The sequence below is a fragment of the Salvia miltiorrhiza genome, chromosome 2, assembly GCF_028751815.1.
Source record: "Salvia miltiorrhiza cultivar Shanhuang (shh) chromosome 2, IMPLAD_Smil_shh, whole genome shotgun sequence".
Classification (NCBI taxonomy): domain Eukaryota; kingdom Viridiplantae; phylum Streptophyta; class Magnoliopsida; order Lamiales; family Lamiaceae; genus Salvia; species Salvia miltiorrhiza.
The window spans coordinates 37436950-37460748 of NC_080388.1; the positions used below are offsets into that span (position 1 = coordinate 37436950).

Genomic DNA, 23799 nt, shown 5'->3' on the forward strand with positions numbered 1-23799 from the left:
TTTCCTCAAAAGTGTTCATAGTCTCACTTCCATAACACATGTTATGTGAATGAAAAGCGTGATCTTTTCTGCATGTTGAGTGAAATATGTATGTGTCGTTTCAGGTAAATACTATCTCGTTGATGCCAAATACGCAAACATCCCAGGGTTCATCGCCCCGTATCCTGGAGTGCCATATAGTAAACTCGAATTTGGTGGTGGCTTCCACCCACAAGATGCCTCGGAGCTCTTCAATCAGCGGCATTCTGCTCTGCACAACGTCAGTGGCAGTACTTTTGCTGCATTGAAGGAACGGTTTCCTATTCTGATGTCTGCACCTCCTTATCCATTGCCAACGCAGGTGAAGCTGCTCGTTGCAGCTTGTGCCCTGCACAATTACATTCGTGATGAGAGCCCCAACGACTGGATCTTCAATATGTACGAACACAAAGCTATAGAGACCGAACAACCACTTGTTAATGCAGACTCAGACATCCCCGTGGGAGCAGAAGAAGCCGAACGCGCCTCCCAGGTACGAGATGCTATTGCTACTGAGATGTGGAATGATTATATCTCAAACTATGCTTCCATTGATGGTGTCTTATAGTTATGGATAGTTTGTTATGTAGATTTTGGATTATAGCTTTCATTAACCAAGTAGTGGGAAGCTTCAATTTTGTGCTACATTTTCTCAAGGAATAGAGTAGAGCCATTGTAACCAGAGCTTAGTTGTGCAAATGTTCCAATTTAGAGTATGAGAAATTATGTCACCAATTTCGACTTTTTGGGAGCTCTCAGTGTAATCATCTGCGACGTATAATCTGCCACATCACCCATTTGCTATACTATTTAATCAACATAAGTTGTGACTTCTTTTGTTCGTTTTGTAATCGAGGTTACCTATATAATTAATTTTTCTTCAAACGTGAACCCTCAACACAAAAAGTTCGTGTGTTGATAAAATACAGTGCAAGTTATCCTCAAAGTTGAAGTTATTTATATGAAATCCAAGAAAGTGTACAAATTATTGCAAACCTTTTATTTTTGGGTATAAAGTGCGAGAGAAATAGCATTGCGTTCTGAGCTCATCCATTTGATGTGTTTAACAAATGTCCACATGAAAATAGTAGACAATCGTCAAACCAACCTTTTATTCTTCTAAGTTTTTTTTTGAAAGGTAAATAAGATAAATAAAAATGAGTACAAGGTACTCAAACTCAACCCAAAAAGTACAAGAGAGCTTATTCTTCAAAGATTTACTTGTACTCTAATTTAGGATAATCATAAAAAAAATTATAGTTGTCACGACCGGTCTTAACTAAGGATAGGTAAGCTGGGAAACCGTGACTAGGGAAGGGAAATTAGGAGAGGGGACAGAAAAGGGGTGATAAATAATAATAAAGGAATTGAACTAAGATTGAGACATCATGTGAGAAAAAAAACACACATAAATAGATAAGAGCGAGTAATCGGTCAAGAGTATCCGATTTAAGTGTTTATACAATAACTTGATTTGACAATCCAACATAATAGGATAATATGCATCATAACTGAGTGTTCGCAGCGGAAATAGAACGTGATACATGTATGAAGACATATATCGCCAAGAGTTTATTTAGTAAATATGACAAAGCTCCGCACGACACCCCATCATCACTCATCACTGCTCAACCTGCACATTTAGAAATACATGCAGGGCTGAGTACAAAGTACTCAGTAGACATATGCCGAAAATCATATACATACATAATAAATGTAAATTGTCATGCCATTTCAATAGTATAACCAAGGGTTTTTTACTCAAAAAGGCCCTAAGCATACTAAATTCATTTGTGATTCTAAAGTTCGTCTGATCAGACTAAGTTCTTTTGTAATCTATCATATCTGAATCTGTGTGCCGGAGAGGTGGCCACCTCTCACGGTCACTTGACCGGCCAACCCGCTAGATGACTCACGGTCACTGGTGTACACTAGCCAAGGCAGGATAGCTATCAACTGCTCAAGACCCGAATTCGATTACATGATAACTGGCAAAGCCATATCAGATAGATATCATACTGAAATTAAAACATTTTATGGCAAGACAATACTTGAATTAACTTCAATTCAAAGATTTTGTCATGAAATAACTTGCTTGAACGTAACAGTTAAATTCATTTGATATATATGAAAGTAATGCCTACCTGATTGCAGTGTTTTGCTACTTAAGACAATGATTCTCTTTCCTTAGCGCGATAGGTTACTCAGGCGCTTTTGTTTATTTGAACCTTTGATAACACGAAACATGTGTTCGAGTGAATAATAGAAAAGATAACAACAAATGCAGTGAATCACTATTCACTCATTTCTCTAACTACCCATATTTCCTTAAACGACTGTATCTAACTCATATACAATCGTTCTTCTTTTATCGAAATACTTCATGTACCTTTGAGGATGTAGGAAAGCCCATTTTATATTATTCCTTTATTTATCCATTATAAATAAAGAATAATTTATAAAATATTTTCCTTTTCCCCATTTAATAATGCCAATCAATATATATATATTGCTACTATTAAAAGAACTAATAAGTCATTAATAAATTCTAAACATTAATTCCTGATGAAAATTTCATTGTGAGATTTTAGGAACATTTGTAAAAATATTTTAAAATAATAAAAGGAGTTAACTATAAAAAGAAATTTTCGAGAGGATCTAATAATTTTAATATTTTAACCATTTAATTAATAAATCTTTAATATTTCATTTATCAACTATTCCATCTAATATAATTTTACCAACAAGTTCTCATGAAATCTTTCTCCAAAATATTTATATATCTCAATAGCTCATTTATAAACTAAAAGTGATATTTTATCAACAATAAAACTTTAAAATCCTTAATAGGAATTATTTAGAATCATTTCAATCTCAACAAAACTGTATAGATTCAACTTCAACTAATAAACTGCTTTTACTCCGAACTCGTATGGAGTCGAATTTTATATCAATAGAAACCTCTTTGAGTCTAGTTTAATTGAAAAAAAAGTATGTTGAAAAACTCCAAGTAGTTTAAGAGATATAGCGATTTTCCCATCGCCTACCAGATTCGGCAGTTTCTGCCAACTGAAAGTCCAGATTTTTGAAAAATATCAAAAGTTACTGGAATGACCTCAAATTTTATATGCAGGTAGCTAACACCTATATCTTCATACAATAAAACTTTGAGAGCTAAATATCAACATATGGTTACTGAAATAATTAACCTAATCATCTGCCTCACGACAGTTTTAGCAGATACGGGCAGTAGACTTCTCGAATTTTAAAAGGGTAGTAAACGAAGTTCAAATGATATGAAACTTTGTACGAATATTTACCACACTCCCATCTATACCCCAGAAATTTCTCATAATATAATAGAAACGGGAATGCATCGAAATAAGGGCGTCAACTTACCCTTGTCCAAGTGGGCACTAATGGAAGTTGTTCGCCGGGGTTTTTTTCTGGTCGTCGTTCCGCGATGGGGTTTAGCCGCGAAGGTCTACGACTTAGTTTTCCTCGTGCGAGATAGATCAGGCTACACAACGGTGGTTTCTCGATCCTTTTTCGTCGTAAGGATAGTGAGAAACGAAGGCCGTAAGTTGGCCGGTGGCTAAGTCGGGAATTCGACGTTGGCCTCCGAAGGATATTGTGGCCTTTGGTCGGGAAAATATAGAGAAGGTTTCGGCCTTTCGATTGTTGGGTTTGGTAGCCTAAAGATGGAGGAACGAGTACACGTTCTCGGTTCAGAGCCTAGTGGCCGGTCGACGAAGAAATGGCCCGGCGAAGGGAGCTCACTTGAGCTCTTGCAAGTAAAAAAAATAAATCTCCTAAACTCACTCTTGCTCGCTGCACTTCTTCCTTCTGCAGAACTCTCCTCAATTTATAGAGGAGTTTCTGCAGACAACAGAATCAAAATGGTGGAAATTTTGGTACCTGGAGTTGCAACTTTTGAAGATTTGATCGTTGAAATTTACATCCTTTGACAATTGTGATCTTACCGTGAAATTTCTTTCTCGGCGTGCTGAAGCTTTTGAAAATTGTGGATATTGGCGTGATTTTCTTCTCCTACAGGAGACTTTGGGGTGTGATGGAGTTCAGATATACTACAGGAAGAAATCTGCAATCTTTACAATCTCCTTCTGCAGTAATGGTGTATTGGAGGGGAAGGTGAATAGTATAGGGAATAGTGTAGGGAATAGTGTAGGAAATAGTGTAGGAATTGATGTGTTGGATGAAAAATCGAGACATACGTGTAGTGCCGTGATCTAGTTTCTCCTAGTTCCTGTAATAATTCTCCAATTCTCGTTTAATAAATACTCCTCGTATTTACATAAATTAAATCCTCAATCTTGAGATTTAATACGTGAAAGTCGGAATTAATTCGTGACTTAATACCTTAACTCATATAATGCGAAATAATAAAATTATTATGCATATGATCTCAAGTTATAATTTTAGCAATTTGATTTAAATAACACGATTTATAAAATCGGTTATAAATCTAAATTTTCTAATAATATTGATTAAATCAATAAACTGGTAAAACAAAGTCTCAAACGTATAGTTAAACCAATAAATTTAATTATTGGTTTCATTCATGACTGAATATTAAATCGCAGCTCTGTATCTCTTATACAGACTTTTGCTGAAATAATATTATCTGAACAAAATAATCACCATAAATAATTAAAAGAATTTTATAACTAATGCACATATTTAATCTAATATGTATTTAAAAGAGCGGGGCATCACATACTACCCCCCTTAAAATAAATTTCGTCCCGAAATTTGCATACCTTCGTTAAACAACTCTGGATATTTTTCTTTCATCTTGTCTTCGAGCTCCCACGTAGCTTCTTCTTGTCCATGGTGCCTCCAAAGAACTTTCACTGAGGTGATTGATTTATTTCGGAGTTGTTGCACCTTTTTATCTAAAATCGCTTCGGGTCTTTCTTCATAGCTCAGGTCTGGATTAAGGATCATCTCATTTTGGTGTATCACGTGCTTTGGATCGAAAACGTACTTCCTAAGTTGTGATACGTGGAAAACATTATGGACATTTCCTAGACTTGGCGGTAATGCCAGCCTGTAAGCCACTGGGCCTATTCTTTCTAGGATCTCATAGGGTCCTATAAATCGGGGTCTAAGTTTCCCTTTAACTCCGAACCTAATGATCCCTTTTGATGGAGAAACTTTCAGAAATACTTTTTCTCCATTCTCAAATTGTAAATCAGTTCGGCGTTTATCAGCATATGACTTTTGTCTATCCTGGGCCTCCTTAATCCTCTGTCGGATTTGGCGAACGATTTCAATCATTTCACCTATTGTGTCTGGCCCTAGGATTTTTCTCTCGCCCACTTCATCCCAATAAAGTGGCGATCTACACTTTCTCCCATACAGTGCTTCGTAGGGTGCCATAGCGATAGTCGCTTGGTGACTATTATTATATGCAAACTCGATGAGTGGCAAAATGTGCTCCCAGTTTTCACCCTGGTCTAGCACTACTGTCCTCAGCATATCCTCCAATGTTTGAATCGTTCTTTCAGACTGACCATCTGTTTGTGGGTGAAAAGCTGTACTAAAATTCAATCTTGTGCCTAGTTCTTTTTGTAAACTGATCCAGAATCTGGATGTGAACTTGGAATCTCTGTCCGATGTAATTGACTTTGGCACTCCGTGCAAACGCACAATTTCTCTAACATAAAGTTGAGCTAACTTGTCGGATCCATGGGTGATTGGGATTGGTATAAAGTGCGCACACTTCGTAAGTCTGTCCACAATGACCCATATAGCCGTGTTACCTCGCTTGGATCTTGGCAATCCTGTGACGAAGTCCATTGCTATATCATCCCATTTCCATTCTGGTATCTCCAAGGGTTGTAGTTCCCCGTAAGGCCTTTGGTGTAAGGCTTTCACTTGCTGGCAAGCAAGACATCGTTCAACAAACGAGGCTACATCTCGTTTCATTCCTTCCCACCAGAAATTCTCTTTTAGATCTTGATACATCTTAGTACTTCCCGGGTGGGCAGTATAAGGGGTATCATGGGCTTCGCTCAAGATTTTATTCTTAAGTTCTTCATCTTGAGGAATGCATATCCTTCCTTCAAAGAGTATGGCATTGTCTGGTGCTTCTTGGAAATCTTTGAGATCTCCTAATCTTATCTTTTCCCGTAATTTTTCCATCTTCTCATCCTTTCTTTGTGCTTCTAGCACCATTTTTCTTAAACTAGGTATTGTCTCAACAACGCCTGCTATAGTTCCAGGTGGTTTAATCACTTCTATCTTCATCTTGTCAAATTCTTTTATAAGCTCAACTTCTCTCGTGAGAAGATGTCCTAATTTTGACGAGACTTTTCGGCTTAATGCGTCGGCTACTACATTAGCCTTGCCTGGGTGGTAGTTAATACCACAGTCATAGTCCTTTACTAATTCGAGCCATCTCCTTTGTCTCATGTTTAGATCTTTTTGCTCGAAAAAGTACTTCAGACTTTTGTGATCAGTAAAAATCTCACACCTAACTCCATATAGGTGATGTCTCCAGATTTTTAATGCATGTACTACTGCAGCTAGTTCCAGATCATGAGTCGGATAATTCAACTCATGAGGTCTAAGTTGTCGTGATGCATATGCTATTACCTTGCCATCTTGCATCAACACGCAACCTAGTCCATTTTTGGACGCATCCGTGTAGATTACATATTCTTTGTCTGGTTCGGGGACTGCTAAAACCGGCGCAGTAGTTAGCATCTTCTTGAGTTTTTGGAAACTCTCCTCACACTCGTCCGTCCAAGTATACTTGATCCCCTTCTTGAGCAGTTGCGTCATTGGCCTTGCTATTTTCGAAAATCCTTCAATAAACCTTCGATAATAGCCAGCCAATCCTAAGAAACTCCTGATCTCGTTTGGATTTGTTGGCGACTTCCATTCTTGTACTGCTTCCACTTTAGCAGGATCTACCTTGATTCCTTCTGATGATACGATGTGTCCTAGAAATGTGACTTCTCTCAGCCAAAACTCGCATTTGCTGAATTTGGCGTAGAGTCGTTCATTCCTTAGCGTTTGTAGAGTGGTCCTCAAATGCTCTTTATGTTCTTCTTCATTTTTGGAGTAGATGAGGACGTCATCTATGAACACTAAGACGAACTTGTCCAAGTAGGGGTGAAAAACCCTATTCATGAGATCCATGAATACAGCTGGTGCATTTGTTAGCCCGAATGGCATAACTACGAACTCGTAGTGGCCATACCTTGTTCGAAAAGCTGTTTTGGGTATATCTTCTTGTCTGACCTTCAGTTGATGATAGCCAGATCTCAAGTCGATTTTTGAAAATACACTCGCACCCCTAAGTTGGTCAAACAAATCCTCTATCCTTGGCAAAGGATATTTGTTCTTGAGTGTTAGCTTGTTCAGCTCTCTATAGTCAATGCACATTCTCAAGGTGCCATCTTTCTTTTTGACAAACAAAACTGGTGCTCCCCATGGGGATACACTAGGTCTGATGAAACCTAGGTCCAGTAGTTCCTGCAATTGAATTTTTAGTTCCTCCAATTCTTTTGGAGCCATCCTATACGGTGCCTTTGATACTGGCGCCGCTCCCGGTTCTAAGTCTATGGTAAATTCCACTTGCCTATTAGGTGGCAATCCTGGCAAGTCTTCTGGAAACACATCACGGAATTCTCGTACGATATCCACATCTTCAATTGCTCTTTTTGTCTCAGCTTTCCCGTTTAGGTACACGAGGAATGCCTGAGAGTCCTTCTTATTCATCATCTTTCTTGCTTGTAGGGTGGATATAATTGGTATTCTCCTACCCATTCTTATCCCGTGAAATTCCCAAGCATTTTTCTCTGGAAATTTGAAAGAGATCTTCCGCTCCTTGCATAAGATTGTAGCGTAGTTTTCAGCTAGCCAATCCATTCCTAGGATTATATCAACGTCCGACATCGGTATAACATATACGTTGTTTGCTATGACCTCTAGTGATCCTATGTTCAATTCTAAGTTCGAGCAAACATGCGTTACTGTCATTGTTCCTCCTATTGGTGAAGAGATACTCATGTCCTGATTAGATCTTTCTATTTTGAGTCCTAGGGTGTCCACACATGCACTTGCAATGAAAGAATGTGAAGCACCCGTATCAAACAGAAGTACAACAGGTGTGTTGAGTAGCATGCCCATACCTGCCAGGTTTCCCTGGTTTTTCTCGGGCTGGTTCTGTTTGATAGCATAGGCTCTTGCGTGATACGGTTGCATCTTTTGTTGCTGCTGACGTGGCTGTGGTTGTGGCAGCTGTGGTTGATGTGATTGTTGAGGCTGCGGCAATTGCAGATGACGTGGCTGGGGTAGCGCTTGGATAGCTCTCAGATGTGGGGCTTGGAATGGTGGGTTTGGCCTTAAGCTCATCCCGTGTTGCTTATTTGGGCAACGATTTGCATAATGCCCCTTTTGGTTACAGATGTAACAACTATCACTGCCAGCCTTGCAAATTCCACCATGGTTTTTGTTGCACTTTGGGCAGGGTGAAGTTTTCTGTTGGTTGTTCCCCGCCTGATTATGAGCAATTTGCCTTCCAAAGCCCTGTTGCTGGGGTGGTTGTCCCTGCCATGGTTTCTTCTCAGTTTGGCCATTGTAATTGCCTTCCCATTTTCGTTTCCCTTTGTAGTTCTGGGATTGGGCTTGTGGGGGTGGTGGCATAGGTGTTGCCACTGGTCTTTCCCATGGCATTGCTGCCTCAATGTCTAGAGCTCTACTGAGGGATTCAGTATACGATAACCCTCCATGACTAGCCAAAGCCATCCTGATTTCATGCCTCAGACCGGCACAAAATTTTTCAGCCATTTTCTCGTCTGTATCAACTAGTTCTGGGGCATATCTGGACATGTCGCAAAACATCCTATCATACTGTGTAACCGTCATCCTCCCCTGTTTCAGGTTATAGAATTCCATCTCTTTCTTCTTTCGGTAACTTTTGGGTATATATTTATCATATATCCCAATCTTGAACTGCTCCCAGGTGAGGTTTTCTAGTTGATCAGCTGTCATTGTCTTCATTCTGGCTTCCCACCAGAAGTCAGCCGATCCCGTCAGTTGGAAAGATACACAGGTTAAACGTTCCTGGTCGGTGCAGCGCAGAAAGTTGAAGATGCGTTCGATTGCACGCACCCAAGTTTCAGCCTCAGCTGGATCTCCTGTACCGCTGAATACAGGTGGGTTTTGACGTAAAAACAATTCCTCTATTCTACGTTCTGGCCGTATTGGTTGTGGAGCTATTTCTGGTTCTGGCCCTGGTTCTGGACCTCTTTCATCATTTTGTGGGATTCTTCTCCCACCTCTTGGACGTCCTCTCTTTGGTGGCATTCTGATAAGTCAATATAATATGTTTATTAGTACATGGTAGATGTATTCTAACACTCGTTCATTGCTTCTTCAATTCCTTGTACTAGCTATATCGTATGCAAAACTTTTAAATCAACGAAATATAATAAGTACTTAACACACGAATTTACTGAAGGCGTGAATTTATATATAAGTACTTAAAGATTCTGCCTCCTAGAGGCCTCTTCGAATAATATGGAGTTATAGAACGGTCCATAGGTAGTTACCGTTCCTGTAGTAACAACTTCCTAGATAGATGAATATTACAACCCACGAGTTCGAGATACATCATACAAGCAAATACAACTGCCCTAGATTATCGATCCATGGGAGCTAGCAGACTTGCTCTTCTCCGGATCCTCTTCTGGGTCTTCCTCCGGATCCTCTTCTGGGTCTTCCTCCGGGTCCTCTTCGGAGTCGATATCCAGGTAGTAGTCCTCTGTTTCCTCACCCTCTGCCCCGAGCTGAACACGACCACCGAGAAGTCGGATTTTCACCACATCCTTGCAGGGCGTTCCTGCATCGGAGGTCGTAGCACCCTTCTTAAGGGAAAGAGGCTGAGCAGGTAGTGGCTTCCAACTCGTCTTGCCTGGAGTTTTCTTCCTACTTCCCCCAGTGTCATCATGGGCTGGAGTTTTCCCTTTTTCAGCAGTCTTGAGTGCCTGGCGCAAGATCTCACCTTCATCGTTGTCAGTGCCTGCCAGGGCTTTGCCCTTATCAATAAGTTCGCGTGCTTGACGCAAGACTTCTTCTAATTGTTTCATGGCCGCACTGTAAATGGGGTCCTCTTCCCCTGGTGGAGGTGGCTGTATCGGGGGTGTACCGACTGGTGATTGGGGTGGTGGCGTCTCTTTCCTTTGGGTTTTTGGACGTGATGTCCCGGCCTCGAAGTCGTTTCGGCATCGACGACCGAGAACAGACAGTTGTGGGGAAACACTCTGCACTGGGATGGGTGGATCTGCTGTTATAGGAGCCTGAGTAGGCATAAGTGGGGTCCTTTCTTCCGGACGAACTCCAACAGGAGCAAGGTCTCCTGACCTCATATATGGTCCCCTGAATGCTCTGCCAAAGGCATCATAGGTGTAGTGAATTGCTGCGATGAACCGTGGAAAATCGCCTTCTGGATCAAACGACTCTTCTGCAGTGTGTACGTAGTCACCTGCGAGCTCTGTAGCCCATCCCTGCCAGTCTGGTGGAAGTAATAAGATCAAGCGCATGATCCCGTCATAACCAGTGGCTCCATGGGGATGTGCAGCTTTCCACAGTCGATAATAATGGGCGAGGAACTCTCCTAGGTCATCTCTCCAACAACGTGTGTAGGTTCGGTATTCCCTGAGGATACTTTCAGGACTTGGTCGCCTCGTCATTTGCTTTCTAGCGGTGCGTCGTGTTCTTGCCATCTTTGAAAGAATGACGTTCTATAATTAAACTCATAATAAGTTATTATAGCAGTAGGTTTCTAATTACTCTCATGTATTAACAACACAAGTCGTGATCATATCATAAGTAATATTGGTCTTAATCTCTGACTTATGCATAATTAATAATTCACAAGTCCTAGATCGTGCAGTCATAATCCCAATACTTACATATGTATTGAAATTTTAAGGGTTGAAAGAGATTCAACTCATTGCACAAATAGTAAATCATTCAATGCACTTTTGTCACTACGAGCTATATAATAAATAATTTTATTGGGTAAGGCAATAGTTGATATGTTTGAACAATTCGAACTATGCCCGTATCATCATGAGTGACACGCTCCGTCATGTCTCTATCTTTATACATCCTCGAGTGACGCCTGATTTTCTTTCTTCTATTGTGTTTTTCATTTCAACTGTAATGAATGATAACTAAACTCATGTATATGTTTTGCTTCTATGTTCTTTGTAAGAGTGATCAAACATTTCTAACGCATCTAAGTTCATCAAGGAATCTACTCAATCATATAGCATGAGATTTAAGCACTTGTACAAACATTTGAAAATACAACTTTCTCAACATTTAAAAAATATTTACCTCTGTTTCTCTGTTGAGCAGGATGTTGTGATGAGGTGCTGAGCTTTTGTCAACTGACCTTTCTAACACTAGTATTCAGTAAAGAATAAATTTTGGGATAACTCTTGGGTTCAGAGCAACCGAACCTGGCTCTGATACCATTCTGTCACGACCGGTCTTAACTAAGGATAGGTAAGCCGGGAAACCGTGACTAGGGAAGGGAAATTAGGAGAGGAGACAGAAAAGGGGTGATAAATAATAATAAAGGAATTGAACTAAGATTGAGACATCATGTGAGAAAAAAAACACACATAAATAGATAAGAGCGAGTAATCGGTCAAGAGTATCCGATTTAAGTGTTTATACAATAACTTGATTTGACAATCCAACATAATAGGATAATATGCATCATAACTGAGTGTTCGCAGCGGAAATAGAACGTGATACATGTATGAAGACATATATCGCCAAGAGTTTATTTAGTAAATATGACAAAGCTCCGCACGACACCCCATCATCACTCATCACTGCTCAACCTGCACATTTAGAAATACATGCAGGGCTGAGTACAAAGTACTCAGTAGACATATGCCGAAAATCATATACATACATAATAAATGTAAATTGTCATGCCATTTCAATAGTATAACCAAGGGTTTTTTACTCAAAAAGGCCCTAAGCATACTAAATTCATTTGTGATTCTAAAGTTCGTCTGATCAGACTAAGTTCTTTTGTAATCTATCATATCTGAATCTGTGTGCCGGAGAGGTGGCCACCTCTCACGGTCACTTGACCGGCCAACCCGCTAGATGACTCACGGTCACTGGTGTACACTAGCCAAGGCAGGATAGCTATCAACTGCTCAAGACCCGAATTCGATTACATGATAACTGGCAAAGCCATATCAGATAGATATCATACTGAAATTAAAACATTTTATGGCAAGACAATACTTGAATTAACTTCAATTCAAAGATTTTGTCATGAAATAACTTGCTTGAACGTAACAGTTAAATTCATTTGATATATATGAAAGTAATGCCTACCTGATTGCAGTGTTTTGCTACTTAAGACAATGATTCTCTTTCCTTAGCGCGATAGGTTACTCAGGCGCTTTTGTTTATTTGAACCTTTGATAACACGAAACATGTGTTCGAGTGAATAATAGAAAAGATAACAACAAATGCAGTGAATCACTATTCACTCATTTCTCTAACTACCCATATTTCCTTAAACGACTGTATCTAACTCATATACAATCGTTCTTCTTTTATCGAAATACTTCATGTACCTTTGAGGATGTAGGAAAGCCCATTTTATATTATTCCTTTATTTATCCATTATAAATAAAGAATAATTTATAAAATATTTTCCTTTTCCCCATTTAATAATGCCAATCAATATATATATATTGCTACTATTAAAAGAACTAATAAGTCATTAATAAATTCTAAACATTAATTCCTGATGAAAATTTCATTGTGAGATTTTAGGAACATTTGTAAAAATATTTTAAAATAATAAAAGGAGTTAACTATAAAAAGAAATTTTCGAGAGGATCTAATAATTTTAATATTTTAACCATTTAATTAATAAATCTTTAATATTTCATTTATCAACTATTCCATCTAATATAATTTTACCAACAAGTTCTCATGAAATCTTTCTCCAAAATATTTATATATCTCAATAGCTCATTTATAAACTAAAAGTGATATTTTATCAACAATAAAACTTTAAAATCCTTAATAGGAATTATTTAGAATCATTTCAATCTCAACAAAACTGTATAGATTCAACTTCAACTAATAAACTGCTTTTACTCCGAACTCGTATGGAGTCGAATTTTATATCAATAGAAACCTCTTTGAGTCTAGTTTAATTGAAAAAAAAGTATGTTGAAAAACTCCAAGTAGTTTAAGAGATATAGCGATTTTCCCATCGCCTACCAGATTCGGCAGTTTCTGCCAACTGAAAGTCCAGATTTTTGAAAAATATCAAAAGTTACTGGAATGACCTCAAATTTTATATGCAGGTAGCTAACACCTATATCTTCATACAATAAAACTTTGAGAGCTAAATATCAACATATGGTTACTGAAATAATTAACCTAATCATCTGCCTCACGACAGTTTTAGCAGATACGGGCAGTAGACTTCTCGAATTTTAAAAGGGTAGTAAACGAAGTTCAAATGATATGAAACTTTGTACGAATATTTACCACACTCCCATCTATACCCCAGAAATTTCTCATAATATAATAGAAACGGGAATGCATCGAAATAAGGGCGTCAACTTACCCTTGTCCAAGTGGGCACTAATGGAAGTTGTTCGCCGGGGTTTTTTTCTGGTCGTCGTTCCGCGATGGGGTTTAGCCGCGAAGGTCTACGACTTAGTTTTCCTCGTGCGAGATAGATCAGGCTACACAACGGTGGTTTCTCGATCCTTTTTCGTCGTAAGGATAGTGAGAAACGAAGGCCGTAAGTTGGCCGGTGGCTAAGTCGGGAATTCGACGTTGGCCTCCGAAGGATATTGTGGCCTTTGGTCGGGAAAATATAGAGAAGGTTTCGGCCTTTCGATTGTTGGGTTTGGTAGCCTAAAGATGGAGGAACGAGTACACGTTCTCGGTTCAGAGCCTAGTGGCCGGTCGACGAAGAAATGGCCCGGCGAAGGGAGCTCACTTGAGCTCTTGCAAGTAAAAAAAATAAATCTCCTAAACTCACTCTTGCTCGCTGCACTTCTTCCTTCTGCAGAACTCTCCTCAATTTATAGAGGAGTTTCTGCAGACAACAGAATCAAAATGGTGGAAATTTTGGTACCTGGAGTTGCAACTTTTGAAGATTTGATCGTTGAAATTTACATCCTTTGACAATTGTGATCTTACCGTGAAATTTCTTTCTCGGCGTGCTGAAGCTTTTGAAAATTGTGGATATTGGCGTGATTTTCTTCTCCTACAGGAGACTTTGGGGTGTGATGGAGTTCAGATATACTACAGGAAGAAATCTGCAATCTTTACAATCTCCTTCTGCAGTAATGGTGTATTGGAGGGGAAGGTGAATAGTATAGGGAATAGTGTAGGGAATAGTGTAGGAAATAGTGTAGGAATTGATGTGTTGGATGAAAAATCGAGACATACGTGTAGTGCCGTGATCTAGTTTCTCCTAGTTCCTGTAATAATTCTCCAATTCTCGTTTAATAAATACTCCTCGTATTTACATAAATTAAATCCTCAATCTTGAGATTTAATACGTGAAAGTCGGAATTAATTCGTGACTTAATACCTTAACTCATATAATGCGAAATAATAAAATTATTATGCATATGATCTCAAGTTATAATTTTAGCAATTTGATTTAAATAACACGATTTATAAAATCGGTTATAAATCTAAATTTTCTAATAATATTGATTAAATCAATAAACTGGTAAAACAAAGTCTCAAACGTATAGTTAAACCAATAAATTTAATTATTGGTTTCATTCATGACTGAATATTAAATCGCAGCTCTGTATCTCTTATACAGACTTTTGCTGAAATAATATTATCTGAACAAAATAATCACCATAAATAATTAAAAGAATTTTATAACTAATGCACATATTTAATCTAATATGTATTTAAAAGAGCGGGGCATCACAATAGTCCTCTAGTTTAAGTTTTTAAAACTATTTGTTTAATAATAAAAAAGTGTTTTATTGTACTCTTATTTAGGATAATGATTAAAATATCGCTAATTCTCCTGTGCGACCGTCGCACAGGTGTGCGACGGGTCTACCCGGATCCAAACCCGCCCTCCTGACCCGGAACCCTGACCCGCGTGGGTTTGACCCATACTCCTAATTATTACATTTGTTTATAACAATTGTTACTTTTAATAAACATAATATATACATTTGTTCATATAAATGTATATTGATATGTATAATGTTTTATATTGAATGAAGGTAAATATTTATATTAATATAAGTATACATTTGTGCGACCAAATGTATATTTTATGCTTATTAAAAGTAAATACTCCTATTAGGGTTTAGTGTTCAGGTTTAGGGTTTAGTTTTCACCTATTAGGGTTTAGTGTTCACGCTTAGGGTTTAGTTTACAGGGTTTAGGGTTTAGTTTATATAATTTAGGGTTTAGAAAATATAATACTGTATATTAAATGAAGGAAAATACCTATATTTATATAAGTATACATTTGTTCGCACAAATGTATAGTTCATGCTTATTAAAAGTAATAATTATTATAAACAAATGTAATAATTTAGAATTTAGGATTTCGGGTCTGGAATGCGGGTCGGGTCGGGCGCGGGTCGGGGCGGACCCGTCGCACACTCGCACAGTGTGCGACGGTCGCACCCAAGACCAGCCCTCAAAATATATATATATTCCTCTTTTCACTTTCATTCTAAAGCAATTTTTTTCTATAGCTTTGATATGTTATTCATCGGTCTCGACAACCTACAGTAAGCATGATTGGAAATAGGGGCACCGCCTCAACCATTGATAAATACTTGCAACTTCTTGAAACTTGTATAGAATCAAAATCATTAAATAAAGGTAAAATCGTCCATCAATTTCTTCTCAAATTTAGCGGTGAAGATTTCAGGTCAAATACCTTTGTCCTGGACAAGCTCACTCGTCTCTACATTTCATGCAAAAGGCCTCAACTTGCACGCCGGGTGTTCGATGAAATTGCGCAATCAGAAAGGAAAAACAAGACTACATTATGGAACCAAATGATTAGAGCTTTCGCATGGGATGGACCCTTTGAGAAAGCCGTGGAATTGTACGATGAGATGATCGATTCTGGGATCAAACCCACGAAATACACGTACCCTTTCGTGCTCAAGGCTTGCTCTGCTCTGCAAGATGTAGAAACCGGCGTTAAGATTCGTGGGCATGTGAAAAGAGATAATCTTGACAAAGATGTTTACGTGTGTACAGCGTTGGTGAACTTCTATGTTAAGTGTGGTTGTTTGGTGGAAGCAAGGGGAGTCTTCGATGAAATGCTTGAAAGAGATGTTGTGGCTTGGAATGCGATGGTTTCTGGGTATTCGTCGAATGGAATGTATTGGGATGCAATTGGATTGGTTTTGGAGATGCAACGGAGGGGGCTGGAACCGAATTCTTCAACAGTTGCAGCAATTTTGCCTGTGATTGGGGGGGCAAGTAGGTTGAGGGACGGAAAGAGTTTTCATGGTTTTTGCTTGAGGAGAAGTTTTGATCGTGATGTCGTGGTTGGAACTGGGCTTTTGGATATGTATGGGAAATGTGGTTTGCTTGTTTATGCAATGAGGATATTTGGTGCATTGGCATTCAAGAATGAGGTTACATGGAGTGCTATTGTTGGAGCTTGTGTTACTTGTAGTTCTATGCGGGAGGGCTTCGAATTGCTCGGCAAATTGAGGGTCGAAGTTGGAGGGAGTCCTTCTCCGGTCATGCTCGCAACGGTTGTTCGTGGTTGTGCTAAGATGAATGATTTGAGCATGGGGAGACAGCTGCACTGTTACATGATCAAGCTGGGATTGTGTTTTGATTTTATGGTGGGTAATACACTCGTTTCGATGTATGCAAAATGTGGGTCGGTAAATGATGCAATGGGATTCTTTGAGGGAATGCAGGTTAAGGATTCTGTTTCTTACAGTGCTGTGATCTCGGGTTGTGTTCAAAATGGCTATGCAGAGGAAGCCCTGCAAATGTTCCGGAAAATGCGGCTCTTAGGCGTTGAGCCGGAAATGGCAACCATGATGGGGTTCTTGCCAGCCTGCTCTTACCTAGCAGCACTTCAACACGGAGTCTGCGGTCATGCCTACTCAATAGTTCGTGGATTCACAGCAGATATCTCGATTTGCAATGCTGTAATCGACATGTACAGTAAGTGTGGCAAGATGGATTCTGCAAGGCGCGTCTTTGACAGGATGCACGAGAAAGATGTGGTGTCGTGGAATGCCATGATTGCTGGCTATGGAATTCATGGACTTGGGAAGGAAGCAATTTTTCTCTTAGAGGATATGCAGAAAGGGGGTTACAAACCGGATGAAGTAACTTTCATTGCCTTGCTGTCCGCTTGCAGCCATTCGGGGCTCGTTACTGAAGGGAAGCATCTGTTTCGAGTCATGACTCAAGAATTCAACATTGTGCCCAAGATGGATCACTACTTTTGCATGGTGGATGTGTTGGGCCGTGCTGGCTTCTTGAACGAGGCTCACGAACTCATCACCACGATGCCATTTGAGCCCGATGCTCATATATGGAATGCCTTACTAGCGGCTTGTAGGATCCACAGAAATATTGAACTTGCAGAAGAAGTTTCTGAGAAAATCCAGACCTTGGGGCCTGCAAGCACCGGAAATTTCGTTCTGTTATATAATTTGTACACCACTGCTCGAAGATGGGATGATGCTGCAAATATTCGAATCCAGCAGAAGGAAATGGGCTTCAAGAAGAGACCTGGATGCAGCTGGATTGAGGTGAATGGGGTTGTTCATGGCTTTGTTGGTGGAGATTGGTCTCACCAAGAATCGCCTAAAATATACGAGAAATTGGAGGAGCTCGTGGCTGAGATGAAAAGATTGGGCTACAATGCAGAGTCTGAGTTTGTTTACCACGACGTTGAAGAGGAGGAGAAGGAAAAGATACTCCTCTATCACAGCGAGAAGCTTGCCGTTGCATATGGAATTATTAGCCTTAAACCCGACAAACCTATTATGGTTACGAAGAATTTGAGGGTGTGTGGTGACTGCCATACTGCCCTAAAATACATTACAAGTATTACTAAGAGAGAAATAACAGTAAGAGACACGGTTCGTTTTCATCATTTCAAGAATGGAGTATGCAGCTGCGGAGACTTTTGGTGAAAGCATGGAGGATTTTGGTCGGATCAGTCGGGCTTGTGATGAAGACTCCACGTCTTGCATTGAGCTCGAGCATGGTAAATCTTTTGACGATCCAATACTATTGTTGATAGTTTTCTAATGTAGTGATATTTCTTGTTCTTGTGATGCAACTGTCTGCCTTATTTTTTAGCTCGATAAGGAATGCCATCCGATTCGTCTAGATTTTCTGATGTAAAATCTGAAATTAATGGAATGCACTGGTAAGTACATGTTGTCTCTGCAGATTCCTAGTCTATTCTTTTCGAATGATTGTCAAATATATAATCTGTCATTTACAGTGCATTTATTTATAGTTTAGTTTATGAAGTGGTTGTAGTGAGAACTCACAGACAGATAGATTGCAAGACTATCAAAATTTGACGAGATATTATGGTTTATATCCTCTGAATGTAGGTCTGACTCATTCAAAAAGGCTAGGATTGATTGAAGCGTTCGACTAGGCTGGCATATGATTGAGAAGCGTGAAACTACGTGACACACATTAGGTGAGAGTTTTTGGTTCACATATGATATCAACTCCATAATATGGGTGAGAAAAGGAGTAGGTTGTACAGAATTCATTGAAAATTTTGGTTTCTGCTAAATTTCATTTTGGTTTGTTTGGTTTCTTCAATTTTCTCAGACTTTATAGGCTCAATTATTTAAATACTTTAACAACTTACAAGTTTTTAAAAATTGCATTTTATAAACTTTTTTTTTTGAAGTTACAAGAGGTACATGCAGACGGGACCTCAACACCACTCAACGGTGGGAAGACAACATCGCCGCCAAGTGGGATTGAACCCAAGACCTCTCACAAATGAAAGTGTTTGAGTGCTTCAGCTTTGTCACTAGAACAAGGCCTCATTGATGCATTTTATAAACTCTTAAAACATTTTATAAACTATTGGAACTTATATTAAGGTTAACCAAATACCCTCTTACTTTCTACAATAAATGAAAAGAAAGAAAGAGGAAAAAAAAATACATGAAATTAGTGCTAGAGGGCATAGAGTTGCTAAGGGCCTAGGGCAACATTAAACAAAATAGCAGTAGTCATAACTCATACGGTCCATACCCAACTCTCTAATAAATGAAAAGACAGAAAAAAACTCATGAAATTAGTGTTTGAGGGCATAGAGTTGCTAAGGACGTAGGGCAACATTAAACAAAGAACAACAGTAGTCATAACTCATACGACCAATATCGAACTCTTTCTATTTTCCTCAATTTATTTAAATTAAATGTTCAATAATCGTTTGTTTTTGTGGCAGAAAAAATAGCTTGTCCTGGGCCGACCAGTTTCGACTTTTCAATACTCTTCTTTTTTTTCTCTTTTTAATGAAAGAATATCAATTTTCTCTAAATAAGATCACGTAATTGGTCTATTTAAACTCAAATCTTATACTCTTCTGTACTTTATCAATTCCAAGGCAACAACTCCTTTTGCTGTGCTAACTAACTTGATTCGTATTTTTTTTTTGAACCGTCCCAACTAACTTGATACATTTCTTTATATGACAAAAGTTTTTCAATTTATTCATATTTTTACTTTTATACCTACCATATTTTAAACACTAAACATTAATTTCTTAAATCTCGTACTCAAAAGTTTTGTCTAAAGTTAATTGGGACGAAGAACATCATAGACAAATAATTTAATTTTATGTGCCATTTGCAAATTTCATTAAATTTTCCTTAATTTGTAGTAATATTCATTATATGTCACAAAATCAAATATTTAACCTTATTATTATACTAGACTTACCAAACACCCTAAAAGTCGATAAATTTATTGGGTAATCAATTTCCAGCTTACCCCTTTCTAGTTACTTTGTCGCAATCTAGTCCCAATATAGAATGGATAGCACCAACCACATGAAATGAAACTACTCTACTCTACTAGTGTAAAACAAGGATTTAAGGAGATCGATTTCAGCCTCTTAAAATTGTGGCGTCGCTGCAAAAATGAGGTCTTTGGGAAATGGCGGCATATGGGGAATGCGCTCATTTCACGATAACTTTCGGCGGCGGAGAAATATCAAAAGAGAATCGAAGCCCTCCAATTCAATAGACTCCGCCGGTGGAGGCGGCGGTTACCAGTTCCCCCTCCAGCAGGCCGCCACCAGCGCCGCCCTTTGCTTGACCGGAGACACCATTGCCCAGCTCCGCCACCGTTGGGTCAGAAATAAGGAAAGCCTTGTCAAGGTTATGATATGAAGACACAGAAGAAATGTAGTAAGTTTATTAGATGGTTGCTGAATCTCTTGGATACTCTGGCAGGATATCATCTCTGAACACGACTATATACGAGCCCTCCGGATGTGTTCATATGGATTTCTGCTCTATGGTCCCGGTTCGTATGCATGGTACCAACTCCTCGATCATTTTATGCCACACAAAAATTTTCAGAACCTAACGGCAAAGGTACCTTAATCTGAAGAGCACACATGCATCTTGAACGTCATCTCTGAAATTAATGTCTCTTCTGCCTTCCTTTACAGGTTGTGTTAAATCTGATTGTATTATGTCCCACTGTAATTGCTGTTATTTTTGCGTGGAACAATTTATGGCTGGGGAAGCTCTCGGAACTTCCTCATAAATACAAGAACGACCTCCTCCCTACCCTACTTATAGGTTAGTGTCCAATCAATCATCATATGCATTCCTTATACATCTAGTTTCAACTTGTGTTTCTGTGCAGGTTTTCAGTTTTGGATTCCTGTCAGTATATTGAACTTCTGGTATGTTCTGGAAGGATATTGTCGTTTGAGAATTGAAAAAAAGTCAACTGCTTCCTTATGTTTTTCAACAACAAGTGTACAAACATTTCTGTTTTCTCAATTTTCTGCAATTTGATGTGAAGCTCATGACTATTAAAACACTGTGCAGGGCGGTTCCTCTTCAAGCTCGTGTTGCTTTCATGTCGATGTCATCCATATTCTGGAACTTTTATTTGTCTTCGACCATGAGCAGATGACTTGTTGCTTCAAAGACTCAATCTTCAGCCAGAAATTGGGTGAAATTATTCTAGGGTTTCACCCGGAAAGAATAAAAGTGGGTTGCAATATGCGCAATGTAGGAAGTTAGGAACCCAAGATCGCATGCACGTATAGGCAAACGTGATGGATGTGAATATTCTTGAGAAATAACAATTAATTTAATATTTTCAATTAGGTAAAAATGGAATAATATATATATTATTCATGTATTCACTTCAATAAAATTAATATAATTAATTATACAAATAAATTATTATTTTTTGAATAATGAAAGATTATTAATTAAATTGAGATTTATTATAAAAGAAAAAAGAAAAATCCCTTGAAAGCACAAAGACGCAGACTAAGGGCACAAATCTCAAAAAGAGAATGAAAAATTAGGAAGCAAACAAAACAGAAGGAATCGAAACAACCTAATACATGAAATCATGAAAATCATCCATTTCATCCGACCAACGTCCCTGAACGACCTACTGGGCCTATTGGTAAGGTCGACTACAAACTCCCTTGGCTTATATCACATTTCCTCCGCATTTCTAAGTCTACTTTTAATGCAGCCTTCCGGAATTGCATGTACAGACTCTCTGCCCTTTCCTGATCCCTTTGGACGGCCACGTCCGCGCTTTTGTTCTGAGAGTAACTGCATTCCTTGATTAACCTGCTCCTCTAACCGATTTATACGATTCGCAATATCCTCAGGATCGGACTGCTTATCCTCATTCACCTCCTTTATTTGAGAATTAACATGCTGGCCCTTGAGACCTTCTGCCCCAACTACCAATTGCTGAGATTCTCCAATCTCGCCTGAAACTGAGGACTTATTAGCGTCACCCACATCCACATCGCCTACAACATCTGCAATGATCGTCTCCTCCTCTTCAGAGCTACACTCATGGAGAGGCTTGTCATAAACCGAATTCTGGACCGGTTTCGCGATGGCCTCCAATAAATCTGGTCCTTTCATCGTAGCCGCATCCATCCCATGACTTGAATCCTCAATAGCAAGAACGTTAAAACTATTGCCTTTAGTAGGAGAAGTTGCCCTCAAAGCCGGAGAACCCACAACCGACACCGGTCCCCTCGGCGTGAACTGTTGTTGCTCCGTCAAAGGAGCAGTCAGCTGCTGCTCGGTCTCTGGCTGAGAGCCATCTGCAGCCTCCTCTGAGAGTAGCGCAGACCGATTTTTATCCTGAGTTAGCGGGGAAAGTTGCTACTTCTCCTGCTGAGTATGTCCCGAAGCCGGAACCACCTGCCAATGAGGACCCTCCGGCACCGGTCTTTTGAGAACCTCTGCTGAAACCTTCTTGCGACTCCCTGGATCAGTTTGGTTATCTCCCTTTGTTATCACCTTTTCCTTTTCCGAAATCACCTTAACCTTATCCGTGATCTCCACCCGAGGTTGTTTCTTATTGCATTTATCAACACTATGCCCAGTGATCCTGCAATGTGTACAGTAAAGAGGTAACTTCTCATAATAGAATTCAACGTGATAAGCCATATCATCTCCTTGAACTTGCATCGACTCTTGCAGTGGAAGAGATAAATCAACTTCGACAAGCAGCCGAACATAATGCCCAACATCGGCATAGGCAGACGCCCCATCAATTTTAATAAGAAGTGCCAACGACGTTGCCAATAGCTGTGATAACTTCAGGATGCCAGAACTCCACAGGAAGATTATATATTCTTACCCAAACTTGGCTCAACGAAGAAACTTCCTTATAGGGATTAAACCCTTTCACCCACTCCCTCATACGAAGGGATCCCTTCGACAACTTCCAGAACTTTCGAGCCTTAACAATGTTCTTATCCTCCATTGTATCAAACTTCAAGATATAAAAGCCCTTACACATTGGGATCAACTTCCACTCCGAGGAAATCTTCCATATCGATTGTAGTTCCTGCTTAAGTTCAGCGGTAGGACGAGGCGTATCACCTTTTTCCAATAACAGTTTTCCAATAATCGCGTATCGATATTCCTCAAACCGTTTCTTGCAAAATTCAGAAGGCAAAGAAAGAGTAAGGCCATGACCTGATTCTTGTGCCTGAAGCGCCGTGAACTTATGAGTAAAGACATCTGGGCGTCGCAAAAGGCGGGGAGCAACCGCACCCGCGTAAGAACCACGTTGATTATCCGGGAGAAAATTCCCCTTCGCGCCGGAGCCACCAGGACAGCAACTCTTTGTCGCAGCAGCATGAGAAGCGTGCTTTCCCGGAGAGAGATGAGTGTCTAGTGTCGTCGGTTGCACCCCCGTAGAGGATCTGGCATCGACAGTGGTTAGAATACTCTGTTCGTGGGCAGAAATCAGATCCTTTCCCCCAGCAGCAAGCGGAGGCAAGGAATCAGTCGGCAGGTTTGTGACTATGCCGGCGGCGACACCCGACGTGACCCCTGAAGAGGACCCGACGTCATCAGCAAGGAGGCGCTGTTCGTGAGTTGAAGGTTCTATGTCTCGAAAGGCATGCCGGTTTCCTGAATCACAGCGGACGAAGTTGTTAGAGATAGGGGGGAGGTTAAGACCTGACCGGTCCGGCGAAGCGCT

The 23799-nt window shown here is 39.6% G+C and overlaps 2 protein-coding genes across 5 annotated transcripts; both read left to right on the plus strand.

Moving 5' to 3' along the window:
- The first annotated feature begins 122 nt into the window (after positions 1-122).
- Positions 123-19168, plus strand: LOC131012278 (pentatricopeptide repeat-containing protein At3g16610). 4 transcript variants are annotated; one of them, XM_057940197.1, is made up of 5 exons: positions 123-259; positions 341-511; positions 15986-18475; positions 18669-18760; positions 18980-19168. In XM_057940197.1, the coding sequence occupies exons 2-3, from the start codon at positions 459-461 to the stop codon at positions 18234-18236; spliced, it is 2304 nt and encodes a 767-aa protein (XP_057796180.1). In that variant the 5' UTR covers positions 123-259; positions 341-458; the 3' UTR covers positions 18237-18475; positions 18669-18760; positions 18980-19168. The 4 variants fall into 4 exon arrangements, with proteins under 4 accessions (XP_057796180.1, XP_057796178.1, XP_057796176.1 ...); XM_057940195.1 differs by lacking the exons at positions 123-259; positions 341-511 and having other exon boundaries at positions 15798-18310; positions 18406-18475; XM_057940193.1 differs by lacking the exons at positions 123-259; positions 341-511 and having other exon boundaries at positions 15798-18475.
- A 155-nt stretch (positions 19169-19323) lies between these two features.
- Positions 19324-21372, plus strand: LOC131012282 (protein SYM1-like). The gene is made up of 5 exons (XM_057940204.1): positions 19324-20462; positions 20538-20681; positions 20759-20891; positions 20959-20998; positions 21147-21372. The coding sequence occupies exons 1-5, from the start codon at positions 20223-20225 to the stop codon at positions 21232-21234; spliced, it is 645 nt and encodes a 214-aa protein (XP_057796187.1). The 5' UTR covers positions 19324-20222; the 3' UTR covers positions 21235-21372.
- The last annotated feature ends 2427 nt before the right edge of the window (positions 21373-23799 follow it).